General features: G+C 36.4%; 1 protein-coding gene across 8 annotated transcripts in view; it reads right to left on the bottom strand.

Moving 5' to 3' along the window:
* Nucleotides 1-25986, bottom strand: part of SLC4A10 (solute carrier family 4 member 10) — a 158376-nt gene that overhangs the window by 54009 nt on the left and 78381 nt on the right. For all 8 annotated transcript variants that reach the window (XM_065069652.1, XM_065069645.1, XM_065069646.1 and 5 more), the window contains 3 exons: nt 25614-25752; nt 17201-17361; nt 6609-6797 (listed from right to left, as the gene is read on the bottom strand). In XM_065069652.1, the coding sequence (XP_064925724.1) occupies nt 6609-6797; nt 17201-17361; nt 25614-25752 (489 nt within the window). The remainder of the gene's footprint in view (nt 1-6608; nt 6798-17200; nt 17362-25613; nt 25753-25986) is intronic.

The raw sequence follows: 25986 nt of genomic DNA, 5'->3' as shown, positions 1-25986 counted from the left end.
TTGCATTTGCATATAGAACTCAGCATTTTAAGACTCAGTCCTGCCAAATTAAAAAAAAAAATATCCCAGTAAATAAATGTCTCATGCAACATATTCTTACTCCTTAAAATTTAAAGCTTGAGACATTTAACTATGTGTATTGCATTTATTAATCAAAATCAAAGAGGTCTCTAAAATACGAATGACAAAAACCAAGAAAAATGTCTACAGATACAAATCACAGTTAATGGAAACAAACTGGATGTAACTGACACATCAAAGGAAACTGAATCAGAAAGTAAACTGCTTATTTTTCTAGTCAATACAGATTTCTACCCATTCAGAAAAAAAAAAAAAAAAAATCTGAGTTGGAAGCCAGATATAACAATCTACAGGCTTTCCACTGCATCTAGTCACCAATTTTTCAAACATAAAAGGTTTTCTTTAGCATGCAGTAAAATTCTAATATAACAGAGCAGTGATACCAACTTTGCAGACAGAATCATATATGTGCTCTTAGACCTCTTGATGCATAATATTTTCAGCTGGTGGAGAACCATGTCACTCCCATTGTACCTGCGTGACTGTATGCAGATTTGGTGCTCACTAATGATACATTATTTAAAGGATGAGGACAAAGATACTTTACCTGTTTTTCTAACGCTAGGCCTGAATCACAAGCATAATTCACACAAAGTCATGCAATTTTAACTAAAATGCTATGATTTGCAGTTTTACAAATTGACGTAAGGAAATGAACGTATAAAGAAATCACTGTTGTTGGGGTTTTTTTCCCAAAAAAAACATAATTCCACACAAGCTTCTCATAAGTGTGTCAGAACTGCTGACAAAGGCCTGAGGTATTTTTTAATCACTATAGCAAGAAGTTGCATGCTGTCAAGAAATTGAGATGAAGACACGGGTGTACATTTGAAATTATTTGAAGCCCAAGCAAGAACAGGTATTTATACTACCTCTGAACCTTCAGGGAGTTTACAGAACCCAAAGGATAGGAGATGAGGAAGATACAGAGATGAGATGAGCCTGTTAGAGACAGACACAACAAAGAGCAAAATAAAGAAATACACAGATGAATGATATCGCTTTATACATATAGATTACACATTTTATCATGGGTACAAGGAAAAGTGGAAGAAGAAAGAATAAATATCAGAGGAAAATTTTCATAAATATAAGTTATATTTTAATAATATAAAAACCTGTGGATAATACAACTTGATCTAAATATGTACATTTGAGAAGAATATAAAACAATAAATAGCGCATTAGCTAATTTAATTTAATTTTAAGCCAGAATTAACTATCTTGTGGGTTTGCCTTCTCTTTGAGGAAAGCAGGAGCAATCCATCTGATCTAGATCCAATACTGCCAGAAAACTTGGGTATGTATATGACATTTGTTGTGACTTATTTCCAAAATGAAGGAACATGGCCACATACCTAGGCATTCCTCCCTATCATTTTCATTGGGCTTCCAAGTAACATCTGTTGCTCTCCACGTGGCAGTACTGACATCAGATGTTGTAAGCTAGCTCTGAGTTACAGCATAAATGCTTGAACTGATGCTTAGGAGAGTTCAGGAAACCAAGGAAAGTAACAAACACCATCACGTAACTGGTAATTTAGACTTACTGGGATGTTAAAGCATACTGTCTTTAGACACCCAAGCATAGACTTAAAACACCTCTGTCTGTGCTCAGACTGCCGTAAAATAATGAAGCCCAAACCAGTCCATCACACTAACTAACTGAAAAAGGCTTGAAAAAGAACACGTCAAAATTAACTGCTCCAGCAGCTCATGCTGTTAGTTCTGAAGATCCACAATTTAATGTGCCATCGCCTTCTTCAAGCTCTTTGGCATATTGGTAAGCTTCTCCTTGGAACTTCAGAATTTCTCAAAATAAGACATAATGTGTGGCATAATGCAATTTTTACGCTAATAAAGTGTCTATTCTGACATCAAGGGAGAAGAAGCAGCTATAAATGTCATAGCTATGGAACAGAAAACAGGCATAAGATAACATTGTTATGGATAAAGAACACTTCAGCAAGGTGCTTGGAAATACAGTTTACAAGTCACTTATCCTGCCATGCTCCTCTCCTCTAGTTCCTTCCTCTTTGATTTTAATCAGTAAAAGGTCTGTTAGAACTCATTACATACACACACACACATGTAATTTGAAGTTGAGACTAAAAGTGAAATAGCCAGTCAAAAAAAGTTAAAATGATGTGATAAAAACTTCTTTTCCTAATTATATATTTGTCAAATTCTCTACCTTCCCGTGCCACGCATGCTCAAATTCTGACTTGGAGAACCCTTTAAAAGAGGAGAGGCTTATGAATTTATTTTAGCATTCCTGTAACAATAGAACGGTGTTGTGTAGTTGCAATGTCTGTGGCTTTTTAGACCACGCTATAGAAATTTACAGACAGTTTTCAGGTAGAGTGAAAAACCTATTGATCTCAATAAAAATAAGTAAAATTGCTTTACAAATCAAACTTTCTAAAAATTGTTTACTAATGACAAAGACTCATATTTTTACCTGCCTTTACATTATTTATGCTAAAACCTTCTATTTGGGGTATTTGGTGTCAAATTGGACTTAAGAAAAAAAAGTCATTTTTCCTGCTCTTATGCCAAATTTGACTGCCGTTTTTATTGGAACATCAAAAGCAGGCTTTTAATTCTCACAGTTTTGATGGTTAATGAAAAGTGAGATTTAAACACAGCATGGCAGCATTAAAAATGCATGGTAAATCCATAGCACCCTGACATCTTAGCCCTGCAGAGGATGTGAAGAAAAGCCATTGTAAACAAAAGATAATACTACTAAATACAAAGCAAATTAATTAGATGGTCTGACAGACTCTTAAACAAAGAAAAAATGGAGGGAGAACATATGTACATCTTCCAGCAAAGATATCACAGTGGTCTGTAAGCTGCATAGCCATACATTGAACTTAAGTTTCTGTCTTCATTTTCACACTTAGCTCTGGAATATCTGGAAATGGACACATTGATAAGCTAGTGTAGTCAAGAACTTGGTCAAAGGAGTTCTGCATCCTCAGCTGTACCATGTAACCCAGAAGGCAAGGACTTACGGCTATGAATCACTTATTTTACAAATTACAGACTGCTAAGGATTGTTATCAGTTAAACTGTATAGATTAAACCCAAATTCAACCAAACTAAGAATTCCCTTTTGTGCAGAAAAAGCATCCAGTTTCCTCTGCCTCATTTCAACAGGGGCAAATAAGTGGCCCTTCTAAAGCTCCTGGTAATTGCTGTTACTGAAAAGTCTGATCTGAGCTGTAAACTCATCAGTATTACCTGAGATGATCTGTTTTTCTCCCTGCACTCTTCTATGAATTCAGCTTCTCATCCAGAATGTAAAAGCAATAATAAAATGTTTTACTATTTTAATGCATTTTTCTATTAAAGAGAGAAAAATACTGCTACAATTTGCTATATATGAAACATTCTGCGTTCATACATTCTACACAATGTTTGTGCATCATGAGAATAATCAGCCTAAAATGATGCCTTGACTGCATTTTACCAGTTTGCTCTCAGGAAACAAAGATGTGTCTCACAAGACACTTTTGACAATAACTCAAGGTGCTTATGTCTCTTAATTTTCCTTTCTTTTACAAATATTTATCTGCCTATTCTTTTGCTTTCACCTGATATCCAAAGTTATATTTTAACACTCATTTTTGTCTTATTATGAGAAGCTTGTACAGATACTCCATTGCATTCTAAAAAGAAATATAGAGCTGCAGCGAGCATAAGACTGTAGCTGAACTCTAGCATTTGGGTCATGAGGCAATGGCAGCAGATAATGATTAGAAACCTCGCTGCTACCCCTGGTCAAGCTTCCAAGGGCTCCTCATTTCCTGAAAGCTGAGCCTTTCAGCATAGATTCCTGTATAATTTACACCCCGCATACTATTGCAAGTTACCCACAGTAAAAAAATAACTAAGAGTATGCCAACATAGGTAGCAGTCAGTATGTCTAAAATTAGGCAGCTCTCCAGAATCACCTCTTTCCCCACTCCATTAATCCCAGAGTACTGGGGCAACAGTTGCCACTCAAGGCTGTGAACTGTTTATTTACTGTTGCCTTGAAAAGGGAAAAAGTTGTGATTCCTTTGAAAACCAAAAACTTACGACAGAATTTTCCTCTTCCAAAACTAACACTAATTTTAGTACAATTCATGCAATAAAAAAATATAAATATATACATTTGGACTTTTTAATGTAACAGTGTAATGGATGGTAAGAGAGAAATTTAAAACAAACCAACCCCTCTTTGCTTTATCACAGGGCCATCATCTATTTTGAAGAGGTCAGTACAGGAGTCTGCCAAATGTGCACTAGCACTTGAAGGATGCAAGTACAAGAACAATGCTTCAAACTGATTAGAAGACACGTGTCCAAAAAGATTTGGATTGGAACTCTTCATTGTAATTTAAATAAAAAGTTGATTTACTTTTGTATAAATGTTCCTATAATTATTTAGATTTGTATTGTTTATGGTACATTTAAACTAACACAGTGAAAGTGCCAGTGATTTTTTTACCAGGTGTTAGAGGGCTCTGATGCATCTCTACATAAAGACATGAACTGGAATTCAGTAGTTTTTCATCTTGAAAAATAAGCACAGACAAAGGAAAACCTCTAAGAATGTGTCTCCCTACTCCCAGAATCACTTAACCACTGAGTATATAACATCAGTGTGTTTAATATAGACTTAGATGCTGTCCTGATCAGAATCTATTTTGGAGGAAATTAGAGATATGAAGGTTCCCACAAGAAACTTCGGCAAAAGTGAGATATTTCTGGAGTGAATTGCTGCATCATTTCCACTAACAGCTAGAGAAAGTTACTGAAATTGAGCTGATGATACTTTTCACAGCTTGCCCTGAGGGGTCTTTTTAAGTAGACCTACTGCTTACTTGTTATATAAGACTGAGTGAAAAAAGCTTATGGAATGCAAGTGGCCATCTTGTGTTTTGTGGAAACTCAGGAATATAGACACTATAGCACTGACTTTCTTAAGTGCTTCCTGAATATTTGTTTAAAGTCTTTAGCAAGAGTTGCACATATCAACAGGAAAGTTGCCTTAAAAAGGATGAACAATCATCCTACTTTTGCTCTTGTGCATCCATATGTGTACTCACACACATCTTAGTCAATACTATGTTTTCCTTACTCTTAAAATGCTATTTTGGCATAATTTATATGTTTCTTTTTACTATCCTCTTCAGATTAAATTTGATGTTGACTTCTAGGTCTGAGAGACTCTCCCAGGGAAGCAGTTAGATTTAGAAGTACTTATTAAAAGTTTATATGGCAATAATCAAAACAAAGGTTCCTTCCTTGAAACCAAAGCCAGTTTTTATACCAACATGCCTATCTTGGCAGATCAGCTGCACCACTACTCTCTTCCCTCACCATCAACCAGCTGCCCCTTGCACCTTCCCTGTGCCACGGGTGTTCCCTCATGCCACACGTCCCAGGGTGACAGGGGAGCTCAGCAGGGCCCTTAAACAGACACAGCAACAGAAGGGACTGAGATTTCTCTAAAGCTGAGGTGAGTTGGGGAGTAAGAGTCACTACAGTGCAGTGGTGTCCAGACAAAAATGTTGTGGGTATAGTGATGATACCGCATACAGAGGCTTGGTAATTCTGCAACGTACAAATCTAGTGAATTAATTGTAAATATCTGCAAAATCTGGCTGCATTTTTCATAACACAGGCCTGCGTCTATGTAAATAAGGAAGAGGCAATAAGAAATGATCTTCCATTATTATTAACCTATAACAACAGTACAGCTTATAAAGACTTCTGTGAAACCAATAAAAAAAAAAAAAATTAAGCCACTATTTTACTGCAGAACAACTCTGAAAATATGCTCTCTTATTTTCATGAATATTATTTTTCAAAAAGTGGTTTTCTGAAAGAATAAGGTATAGTTCTTGTGGCATGTCTCCAACAGTGTCATCTTGAAAATGTTGTTCTCATTTTCCAACTTCTTGAACTGAGCTATGAAATCTGAAGCACCAGCTGAACACTAGCTAATGCATACAGTATCATAGACTTAGAAACTACAGTAAGATTCCATTACATTTTAACCAAATAGGCCCTGGATAGTCAACAGAAGTAAAAAATAGTCAAATCACATTTCTGGCACTAATGGAGCATGTCAGCAGTTCAGAACAACACTGCGCAAAGATGCTCAAGCTCCGTCTAAAGGCTGGCCCAGGGTGCCTAAAGCACCACAAGTGTCCTTGAGCTGTGCTGTGCCAGGGATAATGTGCCATGGCAGTTAATCAGGGCAGAGTACCGCACGAACACAGTTACCCTGCTTCCAACACCTGAGCGCCTCCCCTTGAATAGCACAGCCCTGAACTGTGCGGGACACCTGAATTCCAAATTTAAACAGAATGCATAAGAGGAACCACTCATGTAAAAGGTACCACTTTTACACAGTGCCTTCTCAGAGCACAGTCACACTGAGTTTAAGCTGTGGTTTCAAGCACATGTGGTACTGAACAGGCAGATGTTATTGAAAGCTCAAAATGCAAAATAAAGTAACACATTACCATTTTTATCCATGGAGTGGGGCTCAGACTGCTTCTTTCCAATATCAGCGAAGGATCTCACAATTGGGATCCTGTTGCTCAGCTTTTTCTGGTTCTGATGGTGATGCTGTTTCAGTAAGGCCTCATGCACTCTGTGACGAACATCCTCACTGAGCTGCCCAGAACCCACCTGCTGGTCCAGAATCATATCTGAAAATATATACATAAACATATTAAAATAAGGGAAAGAAGAATTACTTTATCTTTTAAATTGCAGTAATAAGAATTACTACCCTACAGGATTACAAATGAAAGGTATCAGTTCCTTTAATGTAATAGAATTAAATTGTATGTTTTATTTAAAAGTGCTTCACTCTCAGGTAAAAAAAAAATAAATCAAAAAGGATGCTATTAATGTAACAAAGTCAATCCCTAAAATAATATGCAGTTCCCAAATTAAGGTCATCTATGTAACTTTGAAGTCAGACCCTAAGCACTCCCATACATAATACATTTAAACCCAGGATTATGATGTATAAAAGTTGTCTTTTTTTTTTTCCCCAAATAACCGCTACCCTATTTGCTACAAAGGATCAGCATGATGTGATGAAACAACTTTTTTATTCCCTTTATACTTACCACAGGAGATCACTGCCTAGGTCTTTATTTCTTATAACTAGAATTACAATACTTTCAGTACAATATAAAGAAATTCCAGATAAGACAATACAGGAAAATTTGCTGCATTATTTGCAAATACTTGATCTCATTCTGCTGCCCAGTGTACATATTCCTGCAAGGGAATCATTACATGGAGGTGTGAGTGAAACTGATGCCCTGCTAAGAAATTACGACCATTTTTGCAGTCCACTGGCCAAAAATACTCTTACATATTCATACTCAAAACTGTTTGTAAATATGTGCATTGTGTATTTCAAATGGGAAAGATCTATTGAGAATTCTGGGGATTTTTTAATTATTATTTTGGGAAATCCTGCTAGCAACAGTAATAACACTTAACAGAAAAAGAAAGGAACAAAAGAAATTGTGTATTGAAGCAAGTAAAACACCATTTCAGTACACATTGTCTTCATACATCCACTAGGAGAAACTGTACTGCACAAAAGCAGTGATACAACAAGCTGACTCAAAAACTCCTTGTACTGAAAATTCAGACAGCTCATGATTCTGTGCTGGCATCAGATTCACATCTACCAGTAAACTTAGTGGAAAAGCAAGCAGAGCAGAAAAAATAAAAAGCAGATGCATCGTGAGTAGAGACATAGTTTGTCAGGTCTTCAATAACTGCCAAGAGCAAGAGGAGATAATAAAAGGCATTAAATAATTATGCTGGTTAAATGCAGAGTTTAATTGCTAACAGTCAACTACACATAGTATATACATTTTAAAAACACAACAGGTTTTCTGAATTTCTCAATATCCACATAACAAGCCAGCGTATCACATACATAGCTGCTTGAAGAGCTGAACAACAAATTATCTGCATGTTTCTCTTACTGTGAAGAGGCTACCAACAAACATGATGACACACAAAAAGATAAAGCTAGGTCCACAAATAAACACAGCCGCCAACAGCTTCAAACATGAGAAATGCATCCACATCTCGCAATGAAGAGTGATGCAGCGGATTTCAACATTGTCTTTGACTGAAGAGCTCACACCAAAGACTCATGTTGCCTGTTGTTGTGCCTAAGTTCATAAAACCTGTCTTTGGCGTGCTTCATCTGACTCTGAAAAGAACTGATCTCCAGGGTTGACTCAAACACCACCAGGTCAGTTATCTCTGCACTTCCAGCCTAGATGAACAGAGTTTTCTATAACTCCACACTCTCATGGAAGAGATAGAGAAGCATAGCAGCAAGATGAGTGATAGGCAAAAGAGAAGGTAATACAAGTTCAAGAGAAAGCCTTTAGTAGAATGTTTACATAAGGAGCCAAGAATTTGCAACACACAAGAAGAAGAAAAGAAAGCTCCGGCTTCAAGAAACATGAGATCTTCTGTAACATAACAAGAGATCTTCAAAGGAAAACAATACATAATAAATATATAACTCAGGGCATCTGTGCTATAGCACAACTGAACTGATCCTCTGCCCCCCCTCCATGCTTTTTAATTCTGCTGACCAAACGACAAACTGTAGAAGACGCAAAAACAAAGATTACCTTATTTGAGTTGTTCTAAGAAATCAAAAGGAAGAGCTGAAAAAAAGGACTCTTCTAGAACAGGCAAATTTAGGGTTGTGGTCACCACCTTGCTTACAGATCAGCGGAACTTCACTTTTATGGTGTCACTCCTGGAATTACAGTATGTTCCATAATAAACATTAAAATATATTAACTACTGAGGATGGTGTTAATATTTAAGATGATCCACTTGAGGAGAGAAAAATGTCAAGAAAAAAAAAAATCATATTCTTATCCTCTTCCTAGCCTAGATGCTCTGCTAGAACAGTCACACAAGCCATGAAGTTAGTGCCAGCGCAGTTATGAACAATTTCTGTCTCCTGCCAAACTGAGAAGGGTTGGCTTACCTGGAGGGTTTTTTTTACAACAACCTCCCTTGCACCTCTACCCTACGTAAAAACGGAAGATACATTCAGATTTGGAAAGAGTGAAGATGTGCTTTCTTGCTTTGATGCTCCCTTCCAGTTGTCATTCCTTTAATACAGACTCACTTGCAGTAGCAGCTGTAGCAACCAAAATACCGACAGATTGCTCTATTTTGACCATTTTCTCAAAAGGTGAACAGATTTGAAGAGCAGTAAGAAAGACTGTCTCCATCAGCACCTATCATAATGGTATTCCACTTCAGTTTCTTCCCAAGTTTTTCAACATACCTTTTAAAAGCCCAAACCTCTGCAACAGCAGTGATAGCACTCTTGATTGCAAAGATAAGCTTAAAACCAAGAGCAACATGGTTTAAGGTCCAATGGCAAAAAGGACTGTTTTAAACATCTCGTTTTCCAAATAATCCTGTGAGAAGATGATCCAGCTGAAGCTGCACCTACTTTCCAAAGCCCTGTTTCTCACTTTTGTATCTAGAGCACGTGGCCATTTCTCCAAACTCCATATGACAAAACAGAGTAAAGAATACAGACCTGAAACTTCACAGCACTGTATATCAGCTACATTCCTGTGTAACAACAGAGACTCCCCAGAGTTTTTATGCTCAGCAACAAAGGTCTGAGGATATTTTTGTTTGTTTGTTTTAAAGAATTTTCCTCTTGAATGACTTTTAAAATCCTGAAAAGCCCCCTTGTAGCCAGAGACACTGCTTATCATTACATTTTTCAAGGATGCTTCACAACCATATGGAGCTTTCAGCAAGATGCAATGTGTGGAATATCCACCAGCACAGGGTTACCCATTCTATTAATTGCTCACACCATACCACTTCTGCTGACATAAGGAATACTGAAGTAGAATGTTTCTTCAGAAATGAATCTTGATTCATACTGGAACCACGAAATCATTTTTTCAAGGTGTTAAAGACAGACATACTTCATGCCCTGGTAATTTTAAAAGATTCAAAGAAACTTGGGGTTTCATACAATTTCAGTGATGTTTTCTTCATTCAGACTCAGTTACAATACATAATGTACATAAAATTCATTCTAAAAGAAAATGCACAATGTGAATACTTTAAAAAGCTATTGTAGTAACTCAAATGTAACTCCACATACAATACTACAGGAAACTCTCAGGTGAAGCACAGAATAAATTTATAGAAGATACACTGTATTTACATCAAAATACCTGTCAAACTCCAAAGAGAAATTACTAAGAGGTAAACAAGCTAAACTGGGCCTTACTTCTGCAGTGGTAAGTAAAGAACCAAGATCCAACTCAGTAGATATCAGCAAAGTTGCTGGTATTTACATCTCTCAATCTTCCAAATTTTATAACTGTGCAATTACAGGACAAAATGAAAGATTAATGACAAAAAATAGAACACATGGGCTTTTGCGTGCATCACACCTGCAGTGACAGCTGACTACAAAACCTAATTTAAAAGATAAGGTTTGTTTGGTTTGTGGTTGATTTTTTTCCCTTAAAAACAGAAGAACACAGAAGCAACTCTAAAGCAGTGCCTTATGGAAGACACTCGGCTGAAATGCTGTTCTTCATCTCAACCTGGCTCTAACAGGAATCCGAATATACACTTCTGCAGTGAGCGAGGCATGAGGAGCAACAGCAAACTAGCAACTAGGATTCTTGGGCTGCATTTGTGAACCAAGACCCGTTTACAACACTGATTATAAACAAGCTATCTAAGCCAGTGGATTTGGCCCACTGATCCAAGGAGGCAGAGTGTTCCACTGCACTGAGAGATGGATTCTATTTCCAGATCTACCTGAAATAATTTTGTTCAACTTCTCAGTTGAATTACTTGAAAAGGAAAGACGGAGAGTGAAAAATGCCTGCTTTTTAAAGTAACACCACGCAATTTTGCTGAAAAACAAGAGCAAGAATTTCACAAAACTGTAAATAGTAGAGATTAGGCTAAAATTCCCAGGTTGCAGCTCAGAGAGCAAGCACAGTTGTAAGTCAGAGCTATGCTAACGCGCCACAGTGGATGCTATCAAAAGAATAGAGACATCATAAACCAATACATTTTGCATCTCTAAGCAGAAGAAGAGCCATGAGGGACATTGGTTCTGTGCCTACACACAAAATGAAAGCTGCAATTGACTTGTGCAATTTAAAAAATTCCCACATTCACGGTTAACATGGGAAAATGCAAACCAAAACAAAACACCAAACTACTTAGAAGTTGGAATGAGATTCACAATTTACTCACAGACAAATGAACAAAACTTGATAAAGGTTTCCCTGTAGAGGTAATCACCACATGATAAGCTCTAAATAAAGCAAAGCAAAGCAAAGACCTGGGTGTAGAAGCTGAACAAAAGACAGGTATAGGGTCAAACAGAGAAGAAGATTGCTCACAGGCAATCCCATTCTCTGTTATAGTGTTTGTAATAAAAGTTAAATTTACCATAAAAAGCACTGTCAGAAACATGATACAATGTGAGTGTCACAGCCAAAATAAAATGCTCTAGTGAAATAAAATCTAAACTGGAGCCAGTTTAAATATATCATTATTATGGACTCATATAACTTAAAGCATACAAAGGCAACAGAAGACTTGTTCAGATTGAAAGCTTAACATGATATTACTGAAATCAATAAAATTGCACACTTGGGATGTAATGCCCTGAGCTGTTGAGCACAGAGTCCAGTGACCTCAATCACAAGATTAAGCTGTTACACAGATTGAAAGATCGATCGTGAGCAACATACGAAACTGTTTGGGAAAAAAAAAGGACTCACATCTCTGGGTTGGAAAGCATGGAAATATTTAAAATTGAATTTAAAAAAAATAAACCATTACTACATTTAAGCTATTTAAAATAAATGGGACTATCAAATATTTCAAATGTGCACATCACCAAAGCACCACAGTGCAACGCTGAGGCCACAGTTCATATTTGACAAGGTTTGACATTTGTTCATAGTACACTCTGCACAAGTACAATAAAATGCAAGATCTGTGACTCATGTTGTAAAGAAAGTATTGCCATTAAAGGCTGGACTGAACAGTTTTTCAACGAAACAACAGAAAATGGCATCATATATTAAGCAGAAGAACCTTCTGGGTCCCATTCAGTGGTTAGAATCAAAAAAACAGATGGTAATCTGAGAATCTACATGGTTTCAAAGGAACTAAATGAAAATATCAAAAGAGAACATTTTCATTTGCCAACTTGAACAACACAGTGAAGCTGCTCTCTAATGGTGCAGCCAGATTCTGGCAAATATCTCCTCAAGAGACAAGTTCCAAAATAAATTGTTGTGATTACATAGATTTTTCAGACTTCCTTTTAGCATATGTTCTATACAGAAGTGATCGATAAAATATTACTACATCAAATGTTCCAAGGAATTCCTTGTGCATGGAGTGCTAGCTTACTGATACAGGAGCCACTGCAAAGACGTGAAAAAAAGAATGCATATGTTAAAAACAGTAAAAAAAGCCAAACCAAAAACTAAAATGTGTTTAATCAAAAAACGCATTTGTAAACAGCATGAAGTTCGGCAGAGGTATTGAGCACCTTTCAAGGGAAACGTAAAATCCATCTTACAAAATTTAAGAACAATTCAAGAAATTTCAGGAATGAATATGCTGTTTCACTGCATGATGACAATGTTTGAAATTCATCTCAGAAGTCTCTATTATAGTAAGATATTGCCTGTGAATTCAGCATCATAGGTACGAATAAGCTCTTTATCAACCAAGAGGATTGGGTGCCTGTCAAAAGAAATGTACAGTCTTCTAGATGAAGTCATTTTTTAATAACACAGTTGGAATGAAAAAGCATCTAATAGAGAACGGACATGCTGGAAGACAGGATGATTTAAAAATTCTCACGACATCACTGGTGCCAAAATATTTTTTATGCAGAACTATCAGAGTTTCCAGGGATGAAATACAAAATGTTCTGAAAGCCATGCAAACAGTAAAAAAGATGGTTTTCATCTGTAGATTTTACCACAAGCCCATTAAAGTCTTAAAACACAGACTTTAATAAAATAAATTTTCAAGAGCTGAGTGCTGAGAATTTAATGCCTTAGTGAGTGTTTATGGAGTAAAAGCTTTGACTAAACCAAATAGGAATTGTCTCAATTTAGCAACGAAGATTAAGTATACCTCTCTTTCAAGGATACAAAGACTGGCACTGTGTTTACAGAAATATAATTTGATATTGGAATATAGCCCAGATAGCAAGATATTACCAACAAATACACAACACACATTTCTCCCTAGCAAAGCGTTAGGCACATAAAAAGGAAGTAAATGTGCACATTTAGTTTATTTCCTCTCCAAAGATATGATGCACCATAGTAACGCAGTAAAATTATCAACAGATTTCATTAGAAAACAAAACCCACAGTAAAAAACTACCAATCAGAAGTACAAGAACAAAAGCTAAATTTAGGAGTACCACTTAAGACCATGGCATATATTATGTTTTTGCAAATTCTCCTACATTAAATATACACGGTAGCAACCAAAAGTGACCATCAGGATCACTGGCCTAGCCCAGCAGAACAGCCAGCCAGCAAAATAAGAAGAGAGTTACATGTTGAAAAAATTTAAAGCCAATAGGTGAGAACAACCATTTCTTTAAATTCTAAAGTGTCAGGACTGTCAGACACAACTGGAATACATACTGACTCCAGGGTGAAAACAATGTTTGCATTGTATCGCACACAGTAAGTAGGATTGTAACCACTGACAGTGAACAGCAGCTGAGTAGAACTGACAAGAAAGGATTTTCTCAAAAGATTCAAGTTCTGTCTCATGTTCAGGTCCAGCAGTTGTTTATATGAAAAAAAGAGCAGCCTGTCATATTACCAAATTTCTAACATATCTAGTACACTTATCTTGGTGGTGTGCTTTTCACCACTACTAATGTGTGCCACACTCTTCATAACATTTTGTAGGCACCAGACAGCAGAAACAACACATGTAGTATTAGAGTAACAAATTACAAAGGAACTTAACCAAGGAAGAGGAAACAGCATTACTACAACACTAATAATAACAATAATAATCATAATAACAATAACAATAGAGATAAGCAAATGGAATAGCAATTTTTTTTCTAGGGGAAAAAAGCCTCTTTGAAGATACTTGACACAGAACATGGGTGATTTATAGAATGATTCATTTGCCAGAAGGGTTCTTCTGGTCCAAAGTTGTTTAAAAAAACCAAGCCAAAACAAAACAAAAAAAGGCTTCTTGAATCTGCAGATGGAAAAGAGGAAAACAAAAACCCTCTCTCAAAGACAAAGCAAGACCCATGCAAACCTTATCACATGCCAGGTTGCCTCATTAGAAAGAGATGCCTTCCAGTTCAAACAAATAATCTCACAAATGAAATTCACCCACATCTGCCACAACAGGTACTTTTAAAGTGAAAGTGGTACATACCAGTTCATGAAAGTCATTCTAAAGCCTCTTCTCAGAAAAAACAAGTTTCCCTAATCAACAAATCAAGGTATCCCAGAAGCAGGATTGATTCAGAATAGCATTACAGTAACTCATCAAATTCTCTACTGACAAACAACTTACATGTGTGATGAGTTTCAAAACAAAATCAGAATTGTGAATGCTCGAATCTTTGGACGTGTTAACTAAACAAACAAAATAAATGACTACAATTAATTAGGGATTAAGGAGATTAGAAACAGGAATTCATTGTGGTCTCGCTATACAATATCTTCCAAAAACAGGAAAAAAGGAGTTTACTGAAGTCATTTTTATTGTGTTACTCCTTACATTTTACCTACCCAAACAAAAACAATTCTGGAAGGGAACTTTTAGCTGACTACAGAACAGAAGAATTGAGGGATTTTTGGATTAAAAATGTAAAGCTCAAGATTGAAAATTCCAGTGTACTATTTAAGCAAAAGAGCAATAAAAGAACATAAAGCAGTTGTTCTAAGTAATCCTTGATGATTAAAAAAATCACTAAATAAATAAATAATGAAGTAGCATACTGATAAACATCTTTGTTCTTTCAAAACAGGTGCTTTTTATTCTTCATTATTATCTTTTATCATTATCGAGACAAATTTTGAAGCTCTGATTCAGACCATGATTCATGGGAGAACCAGATCTTGGCACACAGTAAGAACCCACACACATTTCTGCAGATTTGGATTAATAATATCTTGCATCAGTTCGACATAATTTGGAAAAGGTAAATGCAAAAAGCTGCTACTGTCTGAGCCAATTTTAATTCCACTGTTAAATGCACCCCACTGAACAATATCTCCCTTACCTGATAATGTAAATAACAACTAAAATGAAATTTAACCGGCCCTTACACAGACTTACATGTCACCTATAATGCACTTTTCTTTATAATCTTGAGTGTTAGAAAATTTTCTTGCTCTGTGTTCTGTACCTTTACATAAACACAAGTTTTCTATTTTTATTTGTGTATTTTACATTTTCTGTTAACACACTACTTTGTGCCTGTCACTAAGCAACAAAAAGGCCCCAACAACCACTCATGGCACCATCTCCCTGTGCATGTGCTCTTTTCCCAAATTTACACCTGTTGCATCACACTTGATCTTCAAGCAAAGTTTGGAATGTGGAGAATTCAAAAAATCTAATACAATATTTCTATAAAATAGCAATAGTTGTATAATTTGTATTATTTACAGACACAGCACCATGTTCAGAGATGTTGTGAGGTAAGGCAAAAGTAAGGTAAGGTAAAAGCAGGGCAACGTGAGATATGCAAAGATACCAGGTCAATAACCATCATGAGCATGAGACCAGACCTTACTAAGGGTTAATAAAAAGAAAATCAGGGACCCCAGATTATAAATTAGTATATCTTTTTGCTCTGTGTCTTCTCTGCTGGAAGGGAGAGATATTTTTAAACAACAGGAGAAAGGACACAGCACTAGAAATTCTCTAGGGCACGTGAGCCCTTGAACCAGATGTTAACATTTTAATGGCAAGTTTAAAAGTCCAGTGTAAATACATTTATAATACATACATTATCCTCTCTTGCTAGACAGGAAAAATTACTTTATCTTCAATTCTTGTCTACTAAGAAATTTATAAATTATCATATTCAAATTACCATCTATCTTTAGGACAGGAAATAAACATAGCAGATTGTACTGTATGGTTCTAGCATAGCCAAGCAACCTTTGTAGTTTTAGGACTCCTTAAGACCATGCATTACAGGTCTGTACTATTCAGTGCCTTAACAATCTGCTTTATTACAGTAATGCACTACCAAGAATTCCGCCGCAGTAATTAGTCACAGCCTTTACGGGAAACAACAGGAATGCAGAACATGGCAGTCAGTCTCAATCTCACTTATACTTTTAGGAGACAAGACTCATCCATTACATTGTTTCTTGATTTCTGTTTCTGCTGTTCTCAAAAGCTCTAGAATTGGAACTACTAAATACGCCTTTATTGGAGAATATGCACTCAACTTTAGTTAAGGAAGGTAACCCATCTCAAAATTTTTGAAAAACTTACACTCAGTATTATTGCTCTTGATTTCATTCTCAACTTAGAAACATGTTTTTTAAACTGCTCTGTTTTCATGTTACATAATTCTGATGAATACTTCCCCATAACTTTTTTTTTTTTTTTTAAAGCTAGATTGTCTGTAATTAGCTTAGCAGTAGATTCAGTTTGTGGAAGTTAGCACACGCATCAATCACAATGTGAGGTGGCACAGAGGAGCAGAGAACATGCCAGTTCTAATGAGATATACATATACAAACTGTCCTCTCTCCTCCATTTTAATTTTCTCCTTTACATAAAAATTGATTCTGAAACTAGCAAAGTCTATATGAAAAATATAAATAAAATACTTACCAGCTGTGTCAGACATTAGTTTCTTTGTCATACATGGAGTAAAATATTGCCTAGGAGTTTCTAAACCAAACTGATTATTACGCAACATCTTTCTTGTACGAAATTTTGTAAGTACTTGATTTTATTATTAATATTCCTAACTAATAAATGCAACAAGAATACATACCTGCAATTTCTTCTATGGAGTTAGCTCTCATGTCCAAAAGAACTGTGCCATTCAGGATACAGCTTCTCAGCTCAAACAAGCTATGAAGTGACAGTGTGGCAACATATGGCTTGCTCCACCTCTCTCCACCATCCTCTACATCTTCCTCAAACTTCAACCACCTGTACAAACAACCAATTTTATAACTCCATTGTGCATGAGAATGAAAAATAAATCATGTCGATGGATATTGAAAGATCACTGTTAAACATGTATTCGGATTTCACTTTATTCTTTCTTTGTAGGAAAGATCAGAAAATTCCCTTGCTTGCTTCTTCCCATATGCTATATTAGACAATTTTTGAAGATAAATTCTGACCATGGAGATGAAAAGAGACACTTATTGTACTTCGCAAAAACTTTGAGTAATTCTTTGTTGTACAATGCTATTTCTGTGATAGAACAACAAGTTGTACGAAAAGGACAGAGAACAAGAATTTGTGGTTTGGAAGCTACACATAATAAGAACACAGGTGAGAACTTTCTCCATGTAGTCTTAATTTCAGACTAAACATAACAAAAAAGAGACATTTTTTATTTAAAGTAAGTATACTGACCTAGTAACACTTCACAGAATCTTCATCCATTATCACCAGCATAGTCTTCTCACAAAACACAGTTTTACAAGCTTTGTTAAAGTTGTTAGTTACTTAACTGTACTAAGCTACTCATAAAGGCAGTAAAATGTTTTGCAAAATCTAGCCGATTTTTCATTTCTCATCGATGTTTTTAAGTATCTCAAAGGTGGGAGTTAAGAGGATGGGACCAGACTCCTTTCAGTGGTGCCCAATAATAGGATGAGGGGCAACAGACACAGGCTGAAGCACAGGAGGTTCCATCTGAGTATGAGGAAAAACTTCTTCACTTTGAGGGTGCCACAGCACTGGAACAGGCTGCCCAGAGAGGTTGTGGAGTCTCCTCCTCTGGAGACATTCAAAACCCACTTGTGTAATCTACTCCAGGTGAACCTGTTTTAGCAGGTGGTTTGGACTAGATGATCTCCAGACGTCCCTTCCAACCCCAACCATTCAACCATTCTGCGATTCTGTGACTTAAAACTTGATCAATTAACATGAAAAACCTCACAGGCACATACATGCACACACGAGCAATGTGTAAACATTTGTGAACAGTCTTTCAAGCCCCAAAATGTGGGCCTTACTCAGACAAAACAACCACATGAATGACACAAAATGGCACTTCAGAATCCAGTTACATCACATCTCACTCCATTGAGTCTCATTTGCCTGTTCTCAGGTTCAGTGTAAATCTGGGGAGATTTCAGCAAAGTAAAAGGATACATGAAACTGTCATGAGAGGATCAAGTCTTTTGTCACTAGCCAGCTGGATGAATGTTCTTGCTTGTCTTTTAATTGTTTGCTAATAAAAATCACACTAAAAATGTTAAAAGAATACTAAGCAAAGAAAAAATGGAAAAAGTCTGTTGACATATGAAAAGTGTTTTAAATTAAAGTTATGACATTTTTCAAGCCCATGCAGATGTAGCTGTGAGTAGCCTGCTGGCTGGGCAAGGCACAGCACAAGCCTCTCCCCGACACCACAGCCCTCAGCTGTTTCCCATGGCCCAGGCAGCAGAGTGGTCAAGCAGAGCCTCACACCTTGACAACACATTCACATTTATTTACAGACAGCAGGGAAGCATAGAGCCTTAAGACCTCTAAAGCTCAGCAGTCTCCAGTTTTACCAAGCCCCACAGCTCAGCAACACAGCAAACACAGTTGTCCTCTTCTGTTCCTGGCCCACCTGCCTAGCTCTGCTCCCACCTGTAAAATATGCCTATATACCCCATAGTTTAGACAGTTTCCTCTTTTCAGTCCCTGTGTACCAGATTCTTCCTCTGCTGATGCCATTCTGTGAGCAGCTGCCACTTCAGTGACCCACTCATCCCCAGCATATCTGCTCCCTTCCTGATGCATTCCATTTCTTCTAACCATAGCAGCTGCCTCCCAATCACTCGCCCATTAATTGCATACACAGTTTGCCCACAACTCTTTGGCTCCTCCAGAATCTCCATTCTCCTGTGGCTAGCCATCTCCTCCTGTTTGAATTTAAACATTTATCCCTCCATTTCCTCTGTGCTGGCCAGTTTCTTTATCTCATCTTTGCCCAGCAGACCTCCTCTCCATCAGATTTGTTCTCCACTCCCTTCATTGAAACCTCTCTTCCTACCCTAGCCAGGCTACCTCCTTTATCTTTCCATGTTTCAAGTGATGCAGCAAGAAAGACCCAGCACACAAAAAATTTGCTGCCACAGAGCTGAACCATGAAATTGAATTTGCATATACAAATGAAGTTTTCCAAAATGGATTTTCAAAATTATGTCCAAATGGACATCAAAAAACAAATTAACACACCACACCCCCACCAAATTCAAACCCCTGGTTTGAAAGGGATGAGCTGCAAGAAATCAGGTGAGTTACCAAGAAGCATGTGCGAAGGAAAAAAATTTCTTTTTCTTTTTTCATTTTGCAGCTGCACTTGAACTCCATGAGAAGAGGCTGCTCTGAGCTTACTCATGGCACTCACATTTCCAAGCTTAAACTATTGCCTCCTGAGACTACAAAATATCTACATTTTTATCTTCTCATATTTCTGTTTGTGCATGTTTCTAATCTCTTTAGGAGTTTTACAAGATTACAATCTTTGCAGTTGGGTATTTCAATTATTTCTGATGTACCATCCTCTTGCTGATTCAAGAAAAGATGAAAAATCATGCTACATGTATCCTAAAAACAATGATCCAAGCATAGATTCTTACAGAACATCATCAGAAACCTTATACTGTCATTACCTTCTGTACACGTAAATAATCTTCAATGTTACTCATCTGATTATACTGCTGCAGTCTGTCTTTGATATTACCTGTTTTGGACATACTGACCAATTCTAAAGAGATTTTAAATGAGTGATAAAAGCCAAACACATTCTTAGAAGTTTCATTAAGACAAGTGACTGGACAGAGGCAGGCTCACAACCAGAGCTCCTAACTTACTAGGGACATGGATAAAGAAAGTCTAGATCATGAAAACAGCATTAATTAGAGTTTATGACGTCAATCAGACATCAAAACTTACAGACAACATAAAAATCCATAGGAAACTATTGCTAGTGCTCAAATAATCATACTTGCCATTGTGATTATCTCCATCTGAGTTTCGAACAATTTGAATACTATAAGTCTATGGATTGCATCCAATTTCCTACTGTTACTAAAACTTCTGTGTTTAAACACATTATCAGACATTGTTACTTAATTAACCAACAGGTTAGTACATAAATGTAAATCGTACCCAGCTGAGATAATTCTGCATTCAGAATAAAAATCTATTTAGATTTTAATAAGCATTACATGAGTTTGCCCATCTCATCAAAGGAAAATCATGTTTATCACCTTTTATCTTTTCAGAAACATTCCTCTGTTATGTCAAATAACCCGTATTTAACATATCAAATGAGAAACAGCAGCAGAAAACAAAACAAACAATTCTCTAATCTTAGGCACAGTCAGCTAATTCTAAGTGTTCAAGTGGTTTTAAAAATGATAATACCATTTTAAAAACCCTCTGTATTCGTTTACAAGACTGAAGGACAGAAATGGTTTTGAAATCCAAATTCAGGCATGGATTCCCAATTTTCTACTCTTTCTAGTTTCTCATAGAAAGAAAAAATTTAATATGTTTACTTTTGCAGTGTAATCCCTTAAATTGATATGGCTGATAAATAAAAGCATTTCATAAGCATTTCACAATTTCCCAGAAAACATCAACAACTCCATTTGTATATTGAGTTCACGTGTCACACACACCCCATGGGCTTGGAATACATTGAGAGCTATATTAGTTGTGTCTGATCACAGAGAAGAGCAGCTTCATTCATATGGTTTTCTTTTACTGGTCAAGACTAGCACAGGTATTGGCAATCATGCAGTTTAGTTCCTCTGATAGAATACTTGCTGGAACAAAACATGCCAACAAAGTTTCAGCAAGATATGTTACTAGAGTGCAAATATTACTCAGATGTGTGTGTGTGTACATACACACACATACATATGCTGCATCTTGTAAAATCATCGATTTTTCAGGAGCCAATGCAAGAGTGTGCACACTCCATTGTAGATTCAGTTACAACATTCTGGTGCACAACACGAAGTGAGTTGAACATGATCCGTTTTATAGTCTATTATGTCTGCAGCAGAGAGGTGGAGTAGACACTCATAACCTGCTCAAGAATCAATTATTAATTGATTATTATCAGCAAGGCTTTTGACACTGTCTCTCACAACCTCCTCGAGGGCAAGCTCAGGAAGTGCGGGCTGGATGAATGCATGGTGAGATGGATCATGAACTGGCTGGATGGCAGAGCTCAGAGGGTTGTGCAGAGGCTGGTTGAAGGTCTGTAGTTAGTGGGGTTCCCCAGGGGTCAGTATCAGGTCCAGTCCTGTCCAACCTGTTCATAAATAATCGGGATGAAGAGACTGAGTGCACCCTCAGCAAGTTTGCTGATGATACCAAACTGGGAGGAAGGGCTGACACACCTGAAGGCTGTGCTGCCATTCAGCAAGACCTGGACAGGCTGGCAGACTGGGCAGAGAAGAACCTAATGAAGTTCAATAAGTGCAAGTGTAGGGTCCCACACCTAGGGAGGAACAACCCCAGCCACCAGTACAGGTTAGGAGAAGGAAAGCTGGTTCCAAAGCATCTATCTTCCTCCTTACTACATACCCATTTCTGTTCCAGAAATGTAGTGATATTCTCTCAAGATTTTCATTTGATATTAGCAGATAAATGAGTCCCAACAGTTTGGGTAAAACTTGCTACAAATCAGGCACTACTTTCCAGCAATGACCACAAGAGGCTATTAGGATAGATTTGGACATGAATTGCTTTCCTAATAGCTGCAATTTGCAACTATACTATTGTGCATATAAAACAAGCCCAACTGTTACGTCTCAGTGTGTTTCTTCACAAATTTATTCCAAATTTTTTTTAATAGAAACTATACATCATGCATTCTCTACACAACTGTAAAGCTGGGCCACATACAAAAATAATAAGACTGATTATTGATTTTAAAAGGTCTGTGTTTCTTCTGGTTTGAAATCAATTAATAGAGAAAAAATAATTAATTTTATCCCTATATCAATCTAATTAAGTTATTTCATTCTGTTTGCTAAGTAATTCCATGGATGCGAGAGCCTAAATGAGATCCTGGTATGGGATAGGCTGTAACAGCAGTGCACTTTCCTGCTCCTCCTGATGAATCTGCAGAAATGCTTTTGCTCATGAGAAGTGTTATGGAAAAGGAAGAATGGCAATCCTTGGAGTCTCATAACTGCTAAGAAAAAACAAACAAAAACCTCTGGAACAGTCCTCTTCCAAACAAATGAAACAGGAATAGAGGAGATTTATTTGAAGAACATCAAGCTTCAGTCAAATCTTATCCATGGCTCCCTTTGATATATTACTCTTTTGATCAACCAAGAACAAAATGTCTCAAATAGTTTTACGCAGTTTGCTCAAGAGATTACAAAAAAAAAAAAAAAAATAAGGCTGAACTGTGCATTGTGTGTGCACTTTCAATCAAAATGAAAATATGAAGATATAGATTTACTGCATCAGAGTCAACCCAAGCCTTCAGTCCACACAGAGCTTGACAAAATGAACACAGAACCACTTAGTGCCATCACTTTCATTAAATTCCATTAATGACCAAGTCCTCCTCTGTGTCATTTGCATTGAAAATTATCTACCTGGAACTACGTCCAAAGCCAGACAATAAGATTTACAAATAATTCCAGTGGCATTTTCCACACACATGGAAAACATATAGTAAGCCTGGAACAGCAACAAACTCAGGGTATATCCTCTCCTTATTAAGCTTTTAATCAAATCAGTATCTTTGAAGTCCTGAATCAACCACTGGTATCAAAAATGATCCATTGTATTAGTTTGTGAGTATATGATCTTGCATATTAAATGCCATCCCATTTCTCTCACTCTACTCAAAGTCATCTTATTCTTTGTGTATGCTATCCTTATCTATTTCTGAGTAACAATACCTCCTGATTTTTTTATCAACAAGTTTTATTACTATAATCCTATTTTTTTCATTCAATGATAAAGCTATTTACTAAGTCTAGTTCTTCACAAGTTAGTTGTCAGCACCTTTGACACTAGTAGTTTAATCTTTCAGTCTGACCTGCTGCACCTCTTCAATTAGTTTCTTACCCACTAATACAATTTTTACACTAGAACAGTTTAATAAATTCCCACTGCTGTATCATATAAAATGCCTCAATTTTAAAAAAAAAAAAAATAGATCCACTAGTTTTTCTTTCTCAGAAAAACAAAAATCTATTATCTGATTAAATAGCATTATTAAGTTAGCCTGACATGATATATTATTGTATTGCATTTTATCCAATTTTCCACTTAGCTCCAAGTCTACAATTATTCTTTCTTTCAAATACTGTTCTAAACCTTGAACAGCTCTGAAATCTATCAGGCCCCTGTTTGTTCTGACCATTTTTATCATTTCTTGAATAGTGTTGCTGTGTTTGCTATAATACAACAACGTTCCTGACAGATTTACAGAAAGACAGAATTTACCATACCCATGAAATGCAGGTTCTTTCAGCTTTCTAGGATGGAAATTATCATACCGTCTTACACAGATAAAGCACTTCCACTCCTGCCTTCATTTTTAATTCAGTGCTTTCACTGCCACCTCCTTCTTTTCTGAGAGTCAGCCCCCCCATGTCAAATGCTGTATGAAATTTTTGGATGCAAACTAAAAAGGATCATTTATCTTGACTAGGTCTTTCTGCATGGCAGCCCCACTCTTTCTTTGCATCTGATTTCTAAAGCTAAAGAAACTTTTACTATTAGCAATTATACGTCACTCTTGTATTTTCTGAGCTCCAAACATATAGTTATCTTGGCTGATTTTTCCTGCCCTTTTTCAACAGTCTCATTTTGTTTCTGTTAAATGCTTTTGATTCTTTAGTTCCCAAATGACAACTGAAAAGTCTGTACATACAGACAAGCTCAGTCTGAATAGAAATTTCTTTATTTCACCTATTATTTTCAAATTCTATCTTGATTAAGTAAAAATGTTACTAAAATGTTATAATTTTTCAGTAAGCAAGTTCTTAAATGATTTGCAAAGGGCTTTTTTAGTTGAAGCTGCTGTTTCCCTGCTTAAAAATCTCATAAGCCACAGATTTTAAATCACAATAGATGCTAGAAGCTGATACCCTTCCTAGAAGAGGTCCTATATATTCCTAATCAGTATGAGAACACTGCAGATGATTAACTTGATTAGATTTTCTCTCTATGAATATTAACAAGATTATTTAGGAACACCACTACACTCATTTTGCAGCACAATCCCCATGTGAGAATTTTCTACATGTAAAGATCTATATTTAGCATCTGTCTATGCCTCCTATGGACACATAAAGGAAGGGAAGGTCATAGAAAATTCTGTGGCCCTCTGGGAAAGCAGGAATTTGCAGCAAAATTAAAGGGAAAGCTAACAGACACATTCATGCCAAAAACCCCACAAAATCCTTTCAGAAGTTCCAGAGATTTTATCCTACTGACACCAAAGACATGGTCCACGGACTTCCAAGCACCATTGAGGAACACTGTCAACAAACACTGGCAGGGAAAGAGAGAATTAAGGTTCTAAGAAGAAGAATGAAGCAAGGATTGTTGGGAAATGTGAAGTCTTAATGAGACTAAACAAGTCATCTCCTATTTTGGTGCTTAAGCAATAAATATTAAAAAAAAAAAAAAAAGTTCTGTTCCAATAATGACTTTTTTCAGTAGAAATGCCATCTAAACAGTCTTTTCACACTAATTTTGCAGAAACAAAATAATCCAACACTGAATATTTGAAGCCTCAAAATCAACTGTTCATTGATAGAATACGTAGAAGTTTTATTGCTCCAAAAGTAACCTCATTCCTTGCTTTAATCTTTTTATAATGGTAATTTTATCAATTTCATGAGGATTCAAACAGAACATAAAGTTTGAAATTTTCTTAAAATGATGAGCTAAAGTATTAATAAACCCAGCAATTTTTAATTCATATATATTATGTTTGCTTTGATTTTTTTTCCCTTGATATTCATTCTGACCTATATTTCATAAATCCAGATGAAAACATTTGGCTCTGGGAAATGACAAATGCTCTTGTAATACTAGCAGTCTAAGGATTAAAATTATGGTTTTACTTAAGCTTTATGTCCAAAATCTGTTCCTGAGCTTCCTGCAGCTTTAAAATCATTCCTCAATACACCAGCAACCAACAGCTAGAGATAATTTTTGAAATGCATGAAAACACTCACCTTGCTGTCTCCCTCCACTCCGCATCCTCTCCTTCACGCCAACAAATTTCATCCAGCTCAGTAAAGAGATCATGAGGAATGTGTTCTTCATCATCATCTTCTGTTCCAAGAATAAACTGCACCCGTTGTGATGGGGTATCTGGGAAAAATAAAAAATTTAAGTCCAGAACACCATTTTTTTTTGCCCTGAGCAAGCAGATATCTAAATTTCATGAGATTATCCAGACTCTTTCATCCATATCACTTGCTGTCACACAGAAAACATTATTATAGTTGTGCTGTAAGAACACTTATATACAAACACCTTCAGATTGAGACCTCTCTATTTACTGTAGTTGTCTAGTCTGCTAATTAAACAAGCTCATCTAAAGAT

Source organism: Columba livia, chromosome 7 (genome assembly GCF_036013475.1).
Source record: "Columba livia isolate bColLiv1 breed racing homer chromosome 7, bColLiv1.pat.W.v2, whole genome shotgun sequence".
Lineage (NCBI taxonomy): Eukaryota > Metazoa > Chordata > Aves > Columbiformes > Columbidae > Columba > Columba livia.
The sequence above is the reverse complement of the archived record's forward strand: the minus strand, read 5'-3'. Positions and strand labels throughout refer to the sequence as shown.